Here is a 21,966-nt window from a genome sequence, read left to right on the forward strand (position 1 = left end):
GAGGGAAAATGGGTGATGGGCATTGAGGAGGGCACTTGTTGGGATGAGCACTGGATGTTGTATGGAAGCCAGGTTGACAATAAAATATATTAAAAAAAAAAAATCAGACGCTTAACTGACTGGGCCACCCAGATGCCCCTGTTAGTTTATTGTAAGAATACGCTATATTATCCAAGTAACATCTATAATATGCGTTCATTATAAGGTTTCCATTCAGCGGCAGGCTCTTAGTTTAAGTTTTTGGGGAGTCAAAAGTTAACATGCAGAGTTTTGATTGTGCCAGGAGTTGGTGCCCCTCACCTCTGTGTTTTTCAAGGATAGGCTATACTACACTGGAGAAACTTTCCTTGGTAAAGTCTGATTACTGCTCCTTTTCTTTCCAGAGGCAGTAGTGGGAAGATTGTGGGAAAGATGGGGTAGCACCATCACATACATCATCATGTTACTTGTTGATGCTGGGTTGGCTAAATGGAAAAAGATTTTAATTTTAATAATTTTATGGGTTTTTTTTCCAGCTAAAGTCTGCGAAAGTTTCATACTGATGGTATTCTTTTAAGAAAGTTTTAATGCTACAATTTTAACAGAGGTTTTTTTAGATGTTAGGAAGAATTTAACACGTTATTAGAGATTTCTGCTGAAAAGAATCTGGAATATGTGGAAATCTTTAAAGTGAATATCATGCAGTGAACTCAGACATGGTGATGGCAAAGTTAGGGCTTACTTTGATACAAAAAGTTCTTATATATAGTGTGTAAGAACTCAGTTTAGGAAAATATATGGATACTTGTTGGCCTCTCTTAGTGTAAAACCTAAATATCAGATAATCCAGTTCCCATTAGTGGAGTTACACTCTGCAAAGGAGAGGAATTCATCTCCTGATCAGTGTAGAGATGATGTCATAATTCTGGGATCATCTTTAAAGACTATGCACTGTAGGGGCGCCTGGGTGGCTCAGTCGGTTAAGCGTCCGACTTCAGGTCATGATCTTATGGTTTGGGAGTTCGAGCCCTGCGTTTGGCTCTGTGCTGACAGCGCAGAGCCTGGAGCCTGCTTCATATTCTGTGTCTCCCTCTCTCTTGGCCTCTCCCCTGCTCATGTTCTTTCAAAAATTACCATAAAAAAAAATTTAAAGACTGTGCATTCTGTAATGTATGCAAGATCTTTGTGTAGTGAAACATTCTTTAGTAATGCCCTCATTATCATTAAAGTGAGGGGGAAAGTTAATACTTTACATCAAGAAGCACCTATCTGTATTAGTATTACAGCATTTAATCATTTTAGAATCTGCACAAAATGCAACAGGGCATTAGAGATGTACTCTAAGGTGGTATAATTACTGCATATCAGAATAATTTTCAAAGGTTTATGTACCTAATGAGAGAAACATTTGGTGATTGCTGTGTGGTTTCTCTGTGCTGTGTATGTCACAGAGCAGTTAGAAGCATAGACTTTGGAGCCAGACTGTGATTTGAAGCCTGCATTTTCTCAGGCACAAAATGGCCTAATGATTACAGAGCTTGTAGTTTGAGGACTGACTTTTGTGTAAAGCACTTTATATATTAGGAAACAGTAACTACTGTGAACACTAGCTAATATGATTTACTGATAGGCAGAAATGCACTTGGCATATAGTTGTTAGCTTTACTATTACTCTCTTAGGTGGAAAAGTTGGAAGATAAACAGTATGTGACTCTGAGTGGGTCTCATAAAAATTATGCCTGTTTACATGGCCTAGCTAAGTGCCAACAATGGGAGAGAAGTCCTGCACTTCCCCAGTCTGACAGCTAAACAACCAGAGGCAGTGCTGGGAAATGAAAACCGGTGAGAATAGCTGGCTAATAAAGGGTCCCATTTTCTCCCATCCCACCTTTCATTTACATGGCACTTGATAATTTTTCATAGTGCTTTCATTTGGGGAATTTAAAGGGCAACCTTCTAAAGTTTAACATTATTTTAAAATCTATGACCCATGCACAAGAGTACATGATATGTGTGTACTGAATCAAGAATAAAACAGGACATTTGGGTAGCCACCGTACTGTGGAGGTTAGGAGACTGTTGCTCCTGCCTGAGATGTTCCATTGTTCTTCCTCGGATCGCCGCTCCCTTTTCCACTCCGGAGGAAACCACAACGCAGAATTTTGGGGTAACTATGCCTTGCTTTTCTCTAGTGTTACAACCTATCTGTAGTTTTCTAAATAACACGGTGGTGGTTTGCAGGTTTTTAAAAAATTAACATAAATGGATTCTTACTGTATATGACTTGTCTCTTTTGAAATTCATCCATGATGATGCACATACCTGTAGTCCATTTAGTTTTCCTTCTTTAGTATTGTTACACAAATACACAGATCTGTTTTGCTGATGACATGTGGGTCACTTCCAAATTTGGGATAGTACGAACAGGGCTACTGGCTGCACGCATCTCTGTGTACCTGTGTTCAGAGTTTCTCCAGAGTTCTCGCAAGTGAATCTGCTAGGCCATCTACAAGTGCAACGGATACAACGCCAGACTTATCCCGTCCCAGCAGCGGAGGAGCCTCGTCGTGCCCATCCCAGCAGCTATGTTTCTACAGTCTGGTGTGTAATATCCCAGTGGGTTTAATTTGTATTTATTATATCAATTTTGTATATTTCTATTTAAGAACCCCTTTTATTTTTTATTCTGTGAAATGCCTTTATGACTTTATTTTCAATTTTTTCTAATTGCAGGAATATTTTACATATTCTGGATACTAGTATTTTGTGGGTCATCTGTGCCTAATATGTGCAGTTCATTTTGTGTTTTCATTCTATGGTTTTTCAATGAAGTTAGTTTTAATGGGCTTCAGTCTTTTTTTCCTAGGATTTGCATACTTTGTGGCTTAGTCAAGCCACATATTTTTGAAATATGAAAAAATTAGGAAATGAAAGAAATTGATTTTAGTTTCTAACAATATTGTTTACAACTAGTTTCTTCCCTCCCACCCTGAACAATTCGAAGCAAGAAAAGGAAATTCAGGGGACTGTGGCTCTTGCAGCCTATCGGAGGACTTACCGGTTTAATACAGTTATGATACACAAATTTTTGTAAGGCATTCGCTAACACCATACTAATAATTTCATGGTATATCTCATGCTGGCTTAGTCTCTGAGGCTCACATTATAGAAGTGGACTCTGATACCCCTGTAACATTAAGTTTGGATTACAAAAGTTGTTTTATTAATCCACCATTTTGGGAGCTGTGGTGGCTCAGTCAGTTGAGCATCCCACCTCTTGATTTCGGCTTAGGTCATTGTCTCATGGTCATGAGATTGAGCCACACTGAGTGCAGGGTCTGCTTAGGATTCTTTCTCCCCCCCTCCTTCCCCATGCTCTCTCCCTCAAAAAAAACCAACAACTTGGTACTGAGATCACATTGTTCAACCAGTGTTGAATAGAGGTATTTGATAGGGCATAATGAAATCACAGCAGAGGGGGGGGAATGTACTGAGGTTTTGGAAATGAACAGCTGAAGCCACAGAACTAACTTTAGTTTTCTTCCAGGGATGTTCTAGAAAATAACCACAACAAGCAAAAGAAAGAAACAGAATGGTAGTTTTTATTTGCTAGCATTTGTTGCTAGGTTAATTTATTACAAACACAACGGTATTCTGTTGAAACTGGTTATAATTAAACACATGGTGCCAATTCAGGATCATCATACTTCGTAGGTAGGGGTGGAATAGGATTTTTATACCAAGCCCCGCAACCAGCCATGCTTTCATTCAAGTGAGTTTTAAAATTAATTGGTCCCTTCCTTGAGGAGGGTCTGGCTCAGAAGAATCAGGAACTGGTAGAGCTTCACACGGTCTGTAGTGATCCACCACTAAAACCATACCTGAAGGACCGTAAACTTCTGAATGCTGGTTCATCAAGGTTCCCATGTAAAACTGAGCGTCTTGTGTGGTGCTTGTCTGCTAGTCTTTTTATTGCATGATGTCTGAGAAAAATGATCACAACTAGACCTGCATTTTTGCTAACGCTCAGGCCCTCCAAGCGGGGCTCGCCACCTAACTGCACAAACTGATGCTGGTAGGTCCGACTGTGAGACAAGCCTGATTATAAATACACAACTTTCAGAATGACAGGCACTTAAAGCTCATTAAGGAAAATATAAAAATAGATTATATTAATAGGAAATATTTAGTGTTTATCAAATTATAAATCTAGGCTTTTATCGTTTTTTAAAAAGGGTACTTGGAGACTAAAGAGATGACATTTGAATAAAGTGAACAATGCATTTTTTCAGTAACTTTCATTCTGAGCGCTGAACAGTACAATCTAAGAAGACAACTTACCACAAAGCACCTAAAGTAACATTTGTAGATGGGTAGGAATGTTGTCAACCATTTCTCACTGTTTCCCTCCCAAGTCTCAGTATCAAGGCATCAAGAGTACATTCCACAAGCGATTGTCAGCGTTCTGAAACCAGGTCGTGGGCCTGTATGTCAAAGAAGTTGAAAACCCTTAAGGAGGTAGCTCTCCTTCCTGGGTGCTCTTTCCCCAAAGGCCCAAGAGAGTTATGCTTCAGATTCTGCGCCTCTGTTTTCATTTGGACTTCCATCATTGTCATCTGGTTGATCGTTTAACAGTACATATTTTCCATCATTGGTTAGTGGTATGGACAGCATTAATTGAGCCAATGCTTCTGGATCCTGAAGTTAGGAGAGTTTAAGAAGGAGAAAAGAAAACGCTTAAAATGCACTTAAAACCCCTATGGCATGGCTTTCAGTATTCTGTAATCTAGCTTCTTTCCTTCCGGGATCTATGTGTGCCTTCAGGTGAGTCTCCTTGCTTCTCTGAAAAAGCTCAATTGCATTTTACTTCTAGACTCTGGGCCCAGGTTTTGCTCTTAGCCAAAATGTCATTCACTTAGCCAAATCATAATCGTCTTCCCACAAAGAGTCCAGAGAAGAACTTCCTTTAGAATACCTTTGTCTTCTAGATCACTAACTCCTTCCTCTTTCCCTGTAAACCAAGAGTTGGCAAACTACGGCCATCTGGCTCACTGTTTTTATAAATGAAGTTTCACTGGAACACAGCCATTCATTTATATAGTATGTATGGCTGCTGGAACAATAGCTGAGTTGAGTAGTTGCAACAAATGTAAGCCTAAGAGGTTTCCTGTCTTGCTCTTTACAGAAGTTGATCCCTGATCAATACCATAAAATACTAACTTGCACTGCCTGCTACCATTTCATGTATACTGGTCTTAGTCCTCCTGCCCTCCCCCAACATTAGGAAAGCTAATACGGTGCTCAGTAGCTATATGTTACTGTTTAAAAATCCAGTTCATCATCAAATTAGCTACATTCAAGCTGCCTATTGAACAGTACAGACACAGGTCATTTCCATTATTGCAGAAGTTCTACTGAACGAGAAGCCTCCTGGGGCAGGAACTGTATCTGTCTTGCTCACTGGTAGAATTCTAAGGTTTTTCTTGTACAAACTTGGCTCTCAGAAGTTTGTGGGGTGAGGGAAAGATTGTAAGCTGCTGAGATACAGGGAGGTCTGGGAATCTTCACGTCTAGTACATTTCCAGGTTGAGGTCTGTCTGTGACTGCTCAGAGGAGCAAGGCCTTCGAGTACATGGTAGATAAAGTTTCTACCATCTTAATCTGAAAGACAGGATATCTAGCCAACAACAGCAAGCAAAAAAGTGATAACGCAGGAAGCAGTGATATTTATGAAGAACTCCACATGTGTTAACCGGTGACTGTGGCCCTAGCCAGTCTGGTGGTTAGAACGCTTCAAAGGAAATCTCAAGTTTGGCCACAATGTCCAGCGAACACCATTCCTCTTTTTGAGAGAGATCTTAGTATGTCTATAGATCTTTTGAGTAGTTGTGAAAACCAGCACTAAAATGTACCTTACCTTCTGAACCGCAATGATTTCTTTTCCCAGATTAATAGCATAACATATCTGTAAGACAAGAAAAGCAGTGTTGGGCAAAGGCAGAAAGCGATAAGGGATTTTAGGAAAAAATGTGGTTATGGAAGTACAACGAGGTCACTGCTCATGTCGGTGTGGGGACAGAGGACCTGGCTGTTAAGAAGTTCATCACACGGGGCTCTGAACAGTAGAGTCCACCTGTCCTGGTCTCCGGTTGCCAATCTGTGCAGAGCAACGATATCCAGGGTAAGTGGCAACTGAAATTATCCCAGAGCTTAACATTCTTAACGGAGTACTTTCCTCCTTTCTCTCTCAATCACATTCTGCCACTGCGTCTTCGCACGCAGTGGCAAAAAGATACTTGCTGAAAGAGTTGATTAACTTTGATTAATTCCAAGTAGCAAATACGGTCACAAAAATTTTCATACTATATGAGAACAGTTTCCTGCTGTCTGCTTCGTTTGCTCTGAGACTAGATTTTCTCCATCGTAACTTCATTTTTAAAAAAGAAACTTGAAGGCAACTGCTTTTCACATTTCATCTCACCATTAACATTCTTCCTCATCACTGTTTAGAATGACATGCATTTCCAAGGGAAAATTTATTCCAGTCGTTTCTTTCAGTGGGGCCTTCCTGGAGGTATTCTCTAAACTCCTCAATGGGGGCGCAAAGAATAGTCAACTAAACACCCACGGGGTGGTGCAAAACCCCTTTAAATATCTTTGGACAGAGATGGAATCTTAAGATGAAAAAAAACAGACCTTTTCGCCTTCTGAGTTGCTTTCAAAAACGTATGTACTCAGAGACTGTCCACCTGTGGATTCGGGGGTGCGGACCACAAAGCCGACTAGTCTCTTGTTTTCTTGATGGGCAGCAAACTGGGTGATGCTGGTGAGCTCAAACTGGAAATAACAGGAATAGACAACATCACATAACTGGAATTAAAAACAGACAAGTCATTCTCCACGGACAGCGTCACGAAAAAAGTGCACTATGAGTGACAGCTGTTAAATTTGGCAAAATCTATAAAGTGCCTACTTTGAATTAAGGAATAACTACTAAAATTAGCATGCATGGAGGTACTTACATTGGCCCTTGTTACTTGAGTCTGAGGATCTATCAACCTGAAATTTTAAGACACACATTATATTACACATGTTGGAGACACCTGTATTCTTAGAAGAGTCTAGAAGTTCAGAATGAAATCACACAAATGCCCTTCTAAGGCCCGGCCGCAGCAAGGCGAGATGGCTCCGTGGGTCTGCCTGTGCTGAACCCCACGTAGTTGAAGCTCCGGGAACAGCTTTATGGAAGATTGTAACAACTGGAGACTTTCACATTTCAGTGCTTATCCAAAGGGGCAGCATTAGAATTCTTCACACTTCTGATGTAGAATATAGACAGATCGTATTCTGTACAGCCTGCTTCTCAGAAGACATTTACTGACTATGGTCTTTTCCTTGAAGTCTAATTTTTTTCCCCTAAATATGGGGTGGGGTGAGAAAACAGTGAACAGATTGTAGCAAAACTATTCTGTGTCAGTTTGGGTGTGGGGGAGCACGGTCTTTTAAGAAGGTATATTCTAGGGGTGCCTGGGTGGCTCAGTTGGTTGTCAGGCTCTTCAACACTAGCTCAGGTCATGATGCCAGAGTCATGGGATTGAACCCCGCATTGGGCTCTGAGCTGGGCCTGGAGCCTGCCTGAGATGCTCTCTCCCTCTCTCTGCCCCTCCCCACTCACACGCCTGCTTGCTCTCTCAAAAAGGAAAACAAGACAAAAAAGGAAAACTTCTGTCCTATTTATAGAAGGAATAGCACATATTCTTTCTCCCCTTCCCCTCTCTCCTGCTCATTCTCAAAAATAAAAAAAATTTTTAATTAAAAAAGAAGGTATTCTAGATGTATTCTTTAACAAAACTTTAAGCATCATCTAATAACCAGGCTGATGTATCTGGAAAATACACTGCATTAGAGAATCTATTGCTGTCATACATACATATAAATTTCTACTTTCTAAACATGGTATTATTTATTGATTTGCTATAAATTCTGTGGGCGAAAGCAAAAAATCTATTCTCGGTCTTAAAAAAATGGTTAGAATTCCATTTATATGAAATGTCCCAAACAGGCAAATACATACACACAGAATATTAGTGTTTCGTGGCTGCATGGGGGGGGGGGTGGGTTTTAAGAAAAGGGAATGAGGGCTCACAGGTGTGGGTTTTCTCTGGGGATGATGAAAATACTCGAAAACTGTGGTAACTAATGGTTGCACAACTCTGAATATACTGAAAACACTTCAGATGGGCGAGCTGTATGGGAAGTTAGATCTCAGGAAAGCAGTCATCCCCCCAGAAAGGCTGCGGTTGGAAATACGTGCGGTTCAAGTATGGGCCTCACCGCAGTCAGAGGGCTCTGGGCTGGCTGCTCGACTGTGCCCTTGTGTAAGTCACCCTGACTCTTCCAGACTCGTCTGTAAAAGTGGGAAAAGGACCCCACTTCAAAGAGGTGGTTAAGACAGTAAGAAAATGTGTATGGAATTTTACACATTTACAATCTAAATACATGTTTTCTTCATGTCCCTATTGATTTGTATGAATTTAAAGATTTAAAAAATATACCTCATAAACGGTCTCCCTCAAGTAAAGTTTCTTAGGTATTTTGTAAAACTTTTCCATAAATGTGAACTTAAAACATGCATATTTTGTGAGTAACTTAAAAGGTTGCTATCTTAAACAGGTAATACGGATTTGCCTAAGATCTGATTTTCAGAGCGCCTGGGTGGCTCAGTCAAGCGTCCAACTTCAGCTCAGGTCATGATCTCATGGTTCATGAGTTCGAGCCCTGCACGGGGCTCTGTGCTGACATCTCAGAGACGGGAGGCTGTTTTGGATTCTGTGTTTCCCTCTCTGCCCCTCTCTCCCTCTCAAAAATAAACATTAAAAAAAAAGATCTGATTTTCTGTGGGACTTCTCATTTGTCTCAAAACATGAATTCCAATGCAGGGATCTGTGTGTGGAAACTGTGGTGAAATATACCTAACATAAAATGGACTACTGCAGACTAATGGGCTAATATTTAGTACATTTACCACACTGTACAACCATTACCACTGCCTGGTTCCAAACATCTTCATCACCTCCAAAGGAAGCTACACACCCATCAGACAGTCACTTCCATTCTTTCTCCTCTCAGCTTCTGGCAACCACTAACCTGCTTTCCATCCTGGACACTTCAGATACAGGATCAAACAAAATGGCTGACATCTTCCACCGAGCATGTTTTCAGGGCTCAACAATGTTGTACCACACATCAGGACGTCATTTCTCTTTAAGGCTGGCTCCTACTCTGCTGTGTTAAATACCCCATCTTGTCTATCAATTTGTTGATGGAGTTGGGATCGTTTCCACTCTTTGGCTACCGTGAACCACGAACATCTGTGTAAACTTGGTTATCTGAGCAGTTTTCAATTCCTCCGGGTGTCTACCAGGGCTGGCAATCTACGTTTAACTCCCAGAGAAGCTGAACCATTTCCCACAGTGGCTGAACGGTTTTAACTATTCCCACCGGCAACGGATTCCAATTTTTTCACACCCTAAGACTTGGTATTTTCCTTTTTATTACAGCCATCTAAGTGAGCTGAAGTGATATCTCACTGTGGACTTGATGGTGCATTTCTCTAATAACGAGTTGACACTGGGCATCTTTTCACATGTGCTTGTTGGCCATTTGTAGATCTCCCCTGGAGAAATGTCTACTCAGGTCCTTGGTCCATTTTTTTGGTTTTTGGTCTTTTTGTTGATTCTTATAAGAGTTCTTTATATATTCTGAACATATAGCTTTATTAGATACATGATTTGCAAATATTTTCTCCCGTTCTGTGGGCTTTGTACTTTGATAGTGTTCATTTGATGTACTGTGATTTTTCACAATGCTTTTACGTATATTTACTCTGTTCTTATTGGTGGAGATTACAGGAACGATGAGCCAATGCCTATAAAAGGTGCAGGGCATGCTTGGAGAAAAGCTTTAAATAAAGTTTTATTCATAAGAAACTTACTCTCAGTAGAAGGTTTATAATGAAACGAAAAAGACTGGTTTTAATGAATGGAAGAAACTATATTCTGACTTTAACAAAGTCCTATTTAACTTTTTGAAGCTAACATTTACTGAGCACTTATGCCAGTTGTGGTTGTATACATGTTTGATGTGCATTAACTCATGTAGTCTTTGTGTCAGCCCTATGCAGTGTGGATACAGTTATTTTCATCTCATAGCCCAAGAAGCTGATGCACAGAGGTTAAACTCGCCCAGGTCGTATAACTAATGAAGGCCAAAGCCAGGGATAAACGTAGACATTCTGCCTCTAAAGCAGTGCCTGTGATCTCACAGGAATAAAATGTAAACCTCATATACATGATCTGAAATTTTTTAGCAGTCACATCAAAAAGAGTGAAATAGATTAAATAAAGTATATCAAGTTAATGTCACCTAACAGATCTAAAATACTACCAGGATATGTTATTAATATAAAAATTAATGGCATATTTTGCATTCTTTTTGGGGGGTTAGTATGAGACCCTAGAAGCTTGCTATATGTATTTTACACTTAGAACATTTTAACTCAGACTGTCATTCCGTTTCAAGTGTTGCATGTGAGTCCAGTATTGGATGGTGAAACTTCATAAAGCCTGTGCTAACCATGGCTTGACGGTCCTTTGCCGTCACTCATACAGATCTTATTACCTAAAACTCCAAATCACGTAGTTAACATCACTTGGCTTATTTTCATCCCAACAAATATTAATCAGATTTTACTTGTGGTGGTCTAATGATCTCAGGTAGGTTCATGTTCTTTTGTCACTGTTGTTAATTTTTATAAGTAGTACTGCTTTCAGAAATGAAAATCCTGGGGCACCTGGGTGGCTCAGTCACTTAAATGTCCGACTCTTGATTTCGGCTCAGGTCGTGATCTCACGGTTGTGGGACTGAGCCCCACATCAGCCTCCGTGTTGACAGTGCAGAGCCTGCTTGGGATTCTCTGTCTCGCTCTCTCTCTGCTCCTCCCCCGCTCGTGCGCTCTCACAAAGTAAACAAACATTTAAAAAAGAAAAAAAAACCCTTTCTTTTTCAAGCTCTGAGATATACTGAGCTATTCTTCAGTGATGGCATCATCACGAACGAGAGGACTCATTCACCACTAAGTCTCTGAGGGTACCCACTCCTTAGGGGAACAGCTTCTATCCACCGTATCTTGTAAAAGCAGAACATACAAAGGAACAGGGCAAAGACAAGAGTAGCATCTTCACTTAATCCGATCAAATATTCTAGTATGAACATTCTAGGTGAGTAAATGTGCCTTAAATGGGGAATCAGGTAAAGCTGTAAGGGTCTGAAACGAAACATACCTCAGAGTCTGACTGGTGACCATCAGATGGGACTCTGTCGTACGGAAGATGTTGTGAATTGCCCGAGCGGCCAATACTTGTCTCATTGCTTCGTAAATCACTTCAGTAGTGTTGTCTGTTTTGACTGCCATCGAGCCCAAAAACCGAACTACAAACATCTGCTGCAAAAGGGAATCTGCAAGAGAGCGTTTTCTGCTCAGGATCACATTCACTTCCTGCCTGCTGCCGGTCTGAGAACAGGCAGAAGACCTCAGGTCTGGTCTGCCTCCTGCGGAGGGCTTCCCGGCAAATTCCTCAACACGGTGCCGAAGCCCTGAATCGCCTACTGTCTACATTTTGGCTCTTTGGAACGACTTCATTAGACTAGAAAAGCACCTCTTTGTGCATCCGTAAGATGAAAAGGCAGTACCACACGACCATCCTTCTAACGCTAAAACTCTAGGTGGCGGTATATACGTCTTTTCTCTGAAAATAAGAGCTTCTCCGCTAGATGACAGAAAATTCATTCCTCGGGCCCACTGATAAAGTCCTCTTGAAGAAAATCCATCTGAAGAACAGAAGACCTGATTGGGGGCTCATCCAGTTCACACATATCGTGCATTACTCAAGGGCAGTGACGATCTCCCAGGAGCTAATGGCACATCTCCGACTACTCTGCTTACCAGATTCTAGTAAACTGCCAGCACTGGCCCCCCGATAATGGCACATAACTGACAAGACTGGGTAACTGCAACCGTAACTGGAAGATCACAGAGGTTTAAAGGTGGTTTTTTTTCTTCTGTAAGAATAATTCACTTCTCCACCATTTTAAACTAAGATGGCTACTTTTTCCTTCCTCGATCTATTAGTGTCTTTGCCCCTAAAAATAACTTAAGGGTTAAAAGAGGAGAAAAATATAATTAATGTAATATGATAAGAAGTGACTCCCACATGAAGACAGTTTTTACAAGTTCGGAAGTTTTTTTTTGTAGAGATTTTACGGGGTGGCCTATATGGAAGGTCAGCTAGAGACGGGGCGGCAGACCTGAGGCACAGCCTGTTAGCCTCCTTCCTTCCACCGGCCCCCTTTCTGCCCGATTCCGTACGAGGTGCCGACTCTCAAGTCCTGCTTTTAAGTCTGAGGAAGCGGCATCTCATTCTAACGCTGCTCTCGGGCTCCAGGCGTGAGGCCCTCAACTGCCTCCGCTCTGCGGAGTGCTAGGTTACGGTCAGCTCTGCCGGGTGTGCTCTTAGGTACTAGAAGAATGTAATCAAACGTCAAAAATCTGATTTTGAACAAATTAAATACCACCAAGCCATGTCATCTTCAAACACAAGAATGAGCTGTTATGTGTGTTTTCAGCATTCTGAAATGAAACAGCATATTCATGTCTCACCCAGATTGCATTTTATTGTGACCGCTTTATCCTCTTTGAATCTGTTTTGTAGTAATCTGGTCTCTGATTTAGGTTTGGCCACTCTGTACGCAGGAGCTACAGAAAGGGTACGGATGGGCCAACACTGTGACACAAGTGGAGAACCTGTCCACATCCCTGCGGGTTTCATTTAAGACCTGCCTTCCCTGTACGCATCCTAATGAGTTTTCAGAGAACGACAGACCCGTGGGTCATAATTTCAATTCATACCTTCAAGTCCCAGCTCTCCGGAACATGATTCCGCTCCTCGTTTCAATGGCCCTCGCCATTCTGTGAAGGGGAAAGAGCAAGCACACAGACCACCCGCTCACCTTCTGCTTCTGGAAAGGTCTCATCCTCAGTTTCACCAAAAGGGTTGATGCGCCTAGGGAAACGGCCAGAGGCACACAATCAAGACATTTCTGGCCAAGAGGGCACTCAGTCAGAATGGCAACAGTGTCTGGAGATGGGGGTGGACACAAGAGACACCCAAGGTCACTTCCATTTCTCCCTGAGCCCGCACCTGCTCCCCCGGTTCTGGTCCAGGAATTCTGTGGCAGGAAGGACGATATCAAACTGGATAGGTGTTCCCGGTGCGATGAGCTCATCGGCGTCGTCGGCACGGACGGCTGCTTGGGACACAATCTTGTCATCTTCTGTCTCTGCATTTCTCAGGTTCTGACTGGAGTATAAAATAGGGGGGAAATAAATCCCTTTTAACCTATGCCTTTATGATCAAAAGAACACATGCTGAGCGCTGATGTGACTTTTACAAATAGATAAGGGTGAAGATTTCAGTCAATCCTTCAACTCCTACAAACACATCTTCACAAAACGTCATTCATGTCTTTGGTTTAACCCCTTCAGATCCCCCCACAGTGAGCTCTGCTGCCCAGCATTCTGCGTTGTCATATCACTTAACACACGGTCTACTGATTTTCTGGATCTTTCTCCCTGTGAGACAGGCTTTTGAGGGCGGGGGCTACAGCTAAATCGTATTTGTTGCTTGCTATAAAGGCGGCACTCAAAACCGTTAACTGAACGGATAAATACACCTTGGCCTGCATTCAATCACAACCTGGCTTTCACTTCCCGAGAGCCCCCTGCCGCTCCTGTAACGCACCCTCCACCAGAGGGAGCTACACCAACACACCACAAGCTTTTCCTTCTTTCAGTCTCCATCCCGATCCTCTTTCCCACCAGAACAAATTCCTCTCCATCCACTAAGCCCGTCAAGCCAGCCTGACCCTCTGTCCTCTGCACTCCAGTGTTTCTTCCCAGTGAGCCCCGGGACAGTCTCGTGTGTCTGAACACCCTGAGCTCGGCACCGTGTCCACACAAGCTGCAGGTGAGACGGTGGCCCGTGACAGGAGAGAGCTGCCAGTACGGTGACCGGTCACGTGCCACCACGTGTCTTCTCTTTCAGTGACAGGATGCTGTAAGAGCAGGTCTCATGTCTTTATAATCTTCTCTCCCCAGCTGGAGTGTAAACCCCTCTGAGGGACAAAGAATGTCAAAATATTTTCATTTCTTCCGTTATCTGGAGCCCAAGAGGTCTCTCCGATACCCTTCTGTTCCTCGTTCTCAAGTCTGTCGGTAACTGAATGCACTGCATGCAAACTACTCTAAGGCAGCCGTTTGGCAGGTGAGCGCACTGACCGGAGAGAGGATGGAAACGCGACACAGGCTTGTAGCCAGTCACCGCGAGGAGAGACCGCTCTGCTTCGGCTCCCTCATGACGGGAGAGAGAGAGCGTGCGGTCTCTGGAGCCCCGGAGTAATTCTGAGGGCGCTGGGTTGCCAGGTGGGGGGGCCAGACTGGGAACCGAAGTCTCCCCACGGCCGGTCATCGTTTTCCCACCATGTCACACCGCTTCGGTCCGAAGTGGCACGACGACATCCGGTCTTTACGAGAGGCGCACGGATTTGTAAGTGGTGAGCACGGGAGGAAGCCAGGAGAAGTTCGGAGGGAAGAGGGTGCGTCCGAGATGCTGGCTCCCCAGAGAGACTCAGAGGAGAGAACACCAGGAAGAGGAGCGGGCCGGGGTCGTGGAGGGCTGTGACACCGTCGGGTGAGGTCTGCACTTGACTCTACATTCCCGGGAGCCACTGAACACTCTGAACCCGGGAGGGACATGACGGAGCACCCCGTGATCGCCACGTCACCAACTCCAATGGACACTTGGCGACCACTGTCCTATGTCACACACCCCACGTCAAAGCATCTAACATAGTTGAGCTCTCCCCTCCTTAAAACTCTTCTTTCTCGGGGCACCTGGGTGGCGCAGTCGGTTGAGCGTCCAACTTCAGCCAGGTCACGATCTCGCGGTCTGTGAGTTCGAGCCCCGCGTCAGGCTCTGGGCTGATGGCTCAGAGCCTGGAGCCTGTTTCCGATTCTGTGTCTCCCTCTCTCTCTGCCCCTCCCCCGTTCATGCTCTGTCTCTCTCTGTCCCAAAAAAAATAAACGTTGAAAAAAAAAAATTAAAAAAAACCAAAAAAAACCCAACTCTTCTTTCTCGGTTCCTGCTGATTCCACTTTCCCTGGTGTTTCTTGGTGGCTTTTACAGGTTCCTTCCCTTCTATTCCAAATGTTGGCGTTCTTCAGGATTCGGTCCTAGGCTCCTCTCTTGTCCTACGCTCACTCCCAAGATGATCTCTCTCGCCCTGCTGAGCCCGTGCCGATGAGTTCCTGATTCATGTGCTCGGCCCTGGGATTTCCTCTGTGCTGCAGACTCGTATCAGGAACGTGACCACCGGCTCGTGCCGCGGGCCCCTCAATCTTCTGTCCAGAAGTGAGCGAACCCCCGATACCCGCTCCTTTTCATCTCGATACGCCACCACCTGTCCGGGTGCTCGAGCCAGACTGCGGTCGCCCTCTTGGTCTGTCCCTTTGCCTCCACTCGTATCTCCTTCTGGCACAAGTCCTTCAGATTTTGCCTCCAAAAGAAGCCCCCCATGACATCTACTCTTGCCTCCTCTGCCACAATCCTGGTTTGAGATGCCACAGCCTCCTGACTGTGCTCAGTCACGGGCCTGCCCAGCTTGCCCAGCTCAGTTCCGTGTCCTGCACAGCAGCCAGAGCTGCCCCCGGACAACGTCAAGTGAGTCACCTCTCCTCTCTGCCACGCACACATCTACCTCCCTGAACCCTTCGGCGGCTCCCCGCCGTTCCTGACCGTGCCTGCCTGCCTGCCTGCCTGCCTTCGGGAGCTGTTCCTGGCCCCACCCTCCCCAGCCGGTCCTGCTCCCCCAGTGAGACTGGCCTCCCTCCAGTTCTCCCGACACACCAAGTGCTCTGCCCGCCAGCCTCCTCAGCTGCTCCGGGAACGCAGGCCACCTGGCTCTTTGCGAGAGTGGCCACTCCTCACCCTTCACTTCTCAGTCTGAATACCGTCTCCACGGCCAGGCCTCTTCAGGACAGCACCTTTGTCTTTAACACCAGCGCGGCTTTTCCCCATTTTAACTAGGTATTTATTTACCCTCCGCCTGGCTTTACCGACAAGACTCCGCTTTACGCCCCAGCCCAGTGCCTGGGCACAGAGCAGACACCCCACAAACCGACCCTTGACCAGCTGGATAAACGAGTGCGCATCAGAGATACGCCACCTGGGGAGGAGGGGAAGGCCACGTGTGAGGCCTGCTTGGGACTGACCGGCAGCTTGTTCCCAAGAACACAGTTTCCCTGCTCCTTCCCCCTCTGTCAGCAAAACATTTCTTCATTCTGAATGAGCTGACCCTAAAGAGAGATCCGCCCTCTCCCACCTCCCCCCACAGCTCTGGGCCATCTGGCGGCCACATCTGTCACCCTTCCAGGCTCAGTTCGGCCGACTGGCTAGAGGATTCTGCCGCGTGACTGACTTATTCCCCAACAGAGAGAAAAATCAGCTCTTGAATTAATTAAATCTGAGCCACAGACTCTTTTTCAGAAAACCAACCACCTCTTTAGCAACACGAATTAAACAACACACTGGCACCCTAGCAAGACAGCGTTCTCAGGAACGGAAAGGGACCCGGGAGGTCATCTAGTTTCGCCTCTTCCCGTGTCAAAGTCGAGGAGACAGGCACAGAGAGCTGACCTGCTCCAGGCCACCCAGCTGCGTTCAAGGCAGAGCCATCGGAGAGTCCCCAAACTCCAAAGCCAGCACCCTGCAGTGTGCCTTCTCTGTCCCCAAGGCCATACAGGGAGGAACAGTGCCACCACCCACGACGACGAAGCCCAAGGACAAGCGCTCAGACTGCCGTCCTCAGAGCCGCCCTTAGCAACACGCTCCCCGCACAAACTGTGGGATCCAACACCTGAGCGTGACCCGCTGCCTCATGCCCACTTTCGTCACCTTCGCTCACGTGCACGGTTTCAGCTACTGCTGCTGTAGCAGACACCCCGTCCGGTGACCCCACCCTGCCCTCCGCCCGCCACGCCTCAGCCCTGTGTGTCGTACACCCGCAGTGCCGCAGGCCGGTCTTTCTACACGGGGGTCACCCCTTTCTCAGAGGTCCCAGTTCCGCTCCACGGCCCAGCACCGGTAAGCAGGGCACCCAAGTCTTTCGCGATGGAACTTCCGACTCTCCCGGCCCGATCGTGGCTCCTTCCCACGTGCCCCGTGCTGCGCGCACACTGGCTCCCCCTTCACAGAGCCCAGACCCTGGGAAGTTCGCTGTTAGCTTTCAATCACTTCTCTCCAGAGACATGCGATAGTATCTGCAGATCATTTACGTAATGGGGTTCCTTCTACCGTGCCTCTAAAAAATGGTCACCGAACACAGTCCTAATTGTCATTTACCTCGGATGTTGTGCTTTCATTAGCAGCCCTCTATGATTACAACCTTCTTACTATTTAACCAAATGGAGCGTCCCATTAAGAAAGAAGGTGGGATTCTGGGAATAAACCCCAAAGCCATATTCAAAACAAGAATGAAGGCAGAGGCAGGAAAATATTCACCGTAAACGATAATAGCAAACTCAGGAAAGGGAGACTACCTAAACATTCAACTGCTAATAAATCAAGGAAGAGAATGTGTAGTTATCATAAGGAACAATTACGAGAAGTGTAAAAATATGAAAAATACACATGAAAAAGAAAGATTAACGCACACGTGAAAGTATCAGTACGCATGCGGGTAAGGAAGGCCTGGGCAGTAACACAGACCACTGTTCCAGACTTTAAAAAAGTTCTCGTTTTGGTTCCAGAACTCTGTTGATGTGGACAGGAAATGTGCGACTCCCTGGGCGGCAGCCCCTCGGTGCAAGTCCTACGTGCTGGGACTGCGGCCGGCCAAGTGCTCCAGCAGGAAGACGCGCTGGACTCACGCAGCCAGCGGCTCCTGGCTCTGCCCCTCCCCTCCCCCGGCAGTCCTTACTGCTTCTGTAGAACAGACCCGACACCATCCCTCCGTGCCGGGCGAGGACAGAAGGACTCCTGCCGATTCCCAACACCTCAATACAGAAAAGCCACTTTTCCACGGTCCTTTAGTTACCTGGGGCACGAGCTTTCTGGTTTTTTCCCAAAACTCGTAATGGGGGTCACTGCTTGGAGAGCCGTCTGATTCAACTTGATGGCGACTGCCTACAAGTGCACAGGAGGACACGCTCAGTCCGGCAGGGGCGCTGACCCTTCGGACCGAGCGAGGGGCGGGGACGCAGGTAAGGCCGTGCGAGTTACCTCTGGGTTGTCAGTCAGGTAGATCTGTCTGGAGATGTTGTTTATGGCGCAGATCCACTGTGGAGAGAGGGCGTTAGAAACCTGCTGGATCCCAGTCACCGGCTAGACCAGGACAAAAATGAAAGAACAAAAGCTTTACCTCTTCGTTTTCCTTTCTGCTTTCTGCCTGGAGGATTATTCCCCTGAAATAAAGTGCATTCAAGTCAGTGCTCCCCAGATCTCGGTGACTTAAGCTTACTCCACATTCACTGAAGTCAGCTGGGTCCCAAAGAGAAGGACCACAAAAGGCAGCATGACCGGAAAGAAAAAATGGGGCTCTGGCTTGCTGCTCATCCACTGTGTGATCCTGGATGGACGCTTCCTTCCCCCTGAGCCTGTGCTTTCTCCTCGATAAAGTGAGCAGCTGGGCTCAGGTCTACTAGCTCAAGTCTGTGGGTCCACAAGCACAGACTTCTTGTTGGCCCCTTGATCACCTAGATCAGGGCAACCCCTCCTCCCAGCCACGCCCAGAGAAGCCAGACACTCCGCTTTCCCACCGAGGGGAATAGGACAAAAATAATACTGCCCTGCCTTTGGTGAGGGCTTAACCCTTCCCAGGGACCCCACAGCTATGGGAGGTGGGAGCATGGACCTCAGCCCTACTTTACATGTAAGAAAACCAAGGAGTTAACTGCCCGGCACCACGACTGGGATCCCAGGCCTCTCCTGCCGCCCAGGAGGAAGGGTGAGGTCTGAAGCTGCTCTGAGAACCTGGGAGGGGAGCTGGTCAGCACTGTACCAGCTGGCCAGAACACGCTACTGTCCAGACAGAATCTCAGCTCAGAACCCCACCCGGAAGCAAACGCGAGCAGAGCCGGCTCCCAGGGAAGGATGGCCGGCCCCACTCCTGGGGGCTCAGTTTGAAGCTCCTGCTCCAGAGGGGACCCCACTGCAGTGGGATCTGTGAATGACTCCAAGTGACCTCTTCTGGGCCCCTGAGGCACACGGGGGTCTGTGGGGACAGCACGCTCACAGCAGGGAGTCCCGTGGCCGAGCACACCGCCCAGTTTGTCTCCAGTTTCAGCCGGAACAGCAAGCTCCCCAGGCAGGTCTGCCCGCCCTCCGCCCCAGCACAGTACACAGAGCTGGTCTGGGAACAGGCAGGGGTGGCCACGGCCTTCTCTACAGATCTTTGCTGACAAACGACTCTCCTATGGCTGCCTCCCACACAGGACACAGAGGCCCGGTCTCCTCCAGGGCCGCAGACAAAGCCGCACTGGGACTCCTCACACGAGGCAGACAGGATCCCACAGGGGTGCTGTGTGCTTGCTTAAAGAGAGCATAAAACAACCTCCCCAAAGACCAATGATCCCCGGAGGGGGCCTCTCCCGTGGAGGGCTGGCATGGAGGGAAGCGCCAGGAGGCCCCGGGCAGGGGTGGGGTCACTACCCTTGCTCTCCTCCCAAATAAGACCCACGTGGCGTACGATTTTCCATTGGGAGTGGTGATCTGGAAGCAGTATCGTCGGTCTTCACAATCCACTGCCATCACCGAGCAGTTGTCCAGGTCCTGGATCAGGCCCCCAGCAACAGCTCCCCGGGGTTGACACATGAGGTTCCCGCCTTGCGTGAAGAAGTAAAGCCGCTCCCAGGTGGTGGTGACCAACCCTGTTTTACTGCAAGAATCGTGACTTTAGAGAGCCCGTCAGTGCTCGGAACCCCGCGCAGAACCCCAAGGTCTTGCTGCCTCTTTACCAGTGTTGGTGGCATTTTAGAAAAAATGCTTCTCCACATTAAAGCAAAACTGCAAATGCAGAGCCGCAGAAGAGGCAAACTGCAGCTGGAGTGACCTGGAAGTCACGGGCTCTGCCCACTCGGGGGATGCCTACCCAGGGCTCGCTCCGGCACGTGCCCACCCTACAGCAGCCAGACGCTGGCTTCTCCCCGAGACCTGGAAACGGGAGCTGTGAACCGAGACGGTCCACTAAGACACAGACCGAACTATCTAAATCTAGTGAGAGTCACCAGGGTCACCCTGGCTCACAGCACCCAGAATTCCGGGGACATTAACCAGGTTGAGTTTTGCTCCAACTGGATGTTACTCTGGTTTTGTGGGCTGCTTGCAAGAGGAATATCCAGTAACTGGCAAGTAACACCAGAATCTTGTAGGATTTTCCATCCGTATAAACTAAAGGAGATACTTAACTTGGGATCTCAACAAGCGGGGAGAGCCTTGAGGAGCTCCACGTTGGTAAGAAAACAGCCGGCAATTCCTCTCTGTAGCCCTTCTATCTGCGAGGTATCAGGTGCACTCACCTGATTCAATGTTTCTCGAGTCGCAACTATGTGCAAGGCACTAGGTTTCCTGCCTCCATGATTGCAATTATTTCGCAAAACTGGAACTAGCTAACGTGTGAGTGCCTATTCCTGCTAGGAACGACCTCATTCAATCCTTGGAACGACTTCATTTAGTGGGACTCCTTGCCAGCTGTTTCACAGGTGACACGACTGAGAACCCGGCCACAGGGTCTGACTGAACCAAAGCCAGAGTGTTCACCACACCGGACAGCCTCCGTCTGCTCTTGGACACAAGGAAGCCCGATCATCCTCTCTTTAACTCAAATGGCCCCAAGTGACATGGTGTGATTCAGCCTACATGGACCCGGATGACCCGGAAGGCCTACAGGCCCCGACGCCAGTCTCAGCTGCGGGCCCCGAGCACACTGCTCTCACACGTCAGCGGCCTGGGCTAAGGGCGGGGTGGGATAGGAGCTCTCAACGGTCCAGGCTGATGACAGTTAAGAGCAGGCTATCTGCACATGGCCACGGTCACCAGGGACGGGGTGACCCGCCCCTCAGAGTCCACAAACAGGCCTCTTACAAGGCTGTTTCAAGCCCCTCTCTCGGCTCTTTGGGCCCTGAGCCTCAGAGGCTTCCTGCGTGGCAGGTGGGAGGGGCACTGTGCAGGAGTCCTTCCCCACCCTCCCCTGCCCCAGCCCTCCCTTCCCCCTCTGAGGGAAAACCGATTTTAGAAAAAGAGGCCAGCTACGGCATTCTCACTTTCTAAGATTCAGGTAACCAGCCTTCTGGATGAGGTTCCTGTTGATCTGTGGTGCAGCCACATCAAAGTCTGGGGCGTAAACAGACTCCTCGACAGAAAGCAGTTCTTGCTGCGACACCCGCATCTTTTCCGCTTCGGCTTCTAGTTCCACCTGAATGCTTAAGACAGAAGGCGTCAGGTCAGCGGCTCCTCATGGCCAACCGAGTGCTGCCGAGCCACAGATGGCGGAGCTGATCCCGCGGCTTCCTGCCCCACGGAGGGAGCTCAGACCCCAGACGCTGGAGATCGAGGGGACTCGAGTCCACGTTGCTAAAAATGTTTACAGGACTGCCGTTTGAAAACAGAACAGGTTGGCCACTGGCCAGCGCCCCAACCCAGCTAAACAATCTCTCTGCTGACAAAGTGGTATCCGGGCTCAGACCTGTGGATGCAGATTTTAGGAGAAAAGCTTTAATAAGCCCATTCTCAGGGCTTCAGGTACAGACCACCTTCGAAAGTGCTGGAAAGGAAGGAAACAGCAGTCATTCCTGCCCCTCTGCTCCCCGTAGTTCTG

The 21,966-nt window shown here is 47.1% G+C and overlaps 1 protein-coding gene across 4 annotated transcripts in view; it reads right to left on the bottom strand.

Moving 5' to 3' along the window:
• Positions 1 to 3,563: 3,563 nt before the first annotated feature.
• Positions 3,564 to 21,966, bottom strand: part of APPL2 (adaptor protein, phosphotyrosine interacting with PH domain and leucine zipper 2) — a 54,096-nt gene continuing 35,693 nt past the window's right edge. For 3 of the 4 annotated variants that reach the window (XM_043562391.1, XM_043562392.1, XM_043562394.1), the window contains 12 exons: positions 21,413 to 21,571; positions 19,840 to 20,028; positions 18,514 to 18,556; positions 18,375 to 18,431; positions 18,190 to 18,278; positions 13,239 to 13,397; positions 13,048 to 13,100; positions 11,322 to 11,496; positions 7,002 to 7,038; positions 6,676 to 6,816; positions 5,897 to 5,944; positions 3,564 to 4,677 (listed from right to left, as the gene is read on the bottom strand). In XM_043562391.1, the coding sequence (XP_043418326.1) occupies positions 4,543 to 4,677; positions 5,897 to 5,944; positions 6,676 to 6,816; positions 7,002 to 7,038; positions 11,322 to 11,496; positions 13,048 to 13,100; positions 13,239 to 13,397; positions 18,190 to 18,278; positions 18,375 to 18,431; positions 18,514 to 18,556; positions 19,840 to 20,028; positions 21,413 to 21,571 (1,285 nt within the window). In that variant the 3' untranslated portion in view covers positions 3,564 to 4,542. The remainder of the gene's footprint in view (positions 4,678 to 5,896; positions 5,945 to 6,675; positions 6,817 to 7,001; positions 7,039 to 11,321; positions 11,497 to 13,047; positions 13,101 to 13,238; positions 13,398 to 18,189; positions 18,279 to 18,374; positions 18,432 to 18,513; positions 18,557 to 19,839; positions 20,029 to 21,412; positions 21,572 to 21,966) is intronic. The other variant, XM_043562393.1, reaches the window with a different exon arrangement.

This window comes from Prionailurus bengalensis, chromosome B4 (assembly GCF_016509475.1).
Source record: "Prionailurus bengalensis isolate Pbe53 chromosome B4, Fcat_Pben_1.1_paternal_pri, whole genome shotgun sequence".
Lineage (NCBI taxonomy): Eukaryota > Metazoa > Chordata > Mammalia > Carnivora > Felidae > Prionailurus > Prionailurus bengalensis.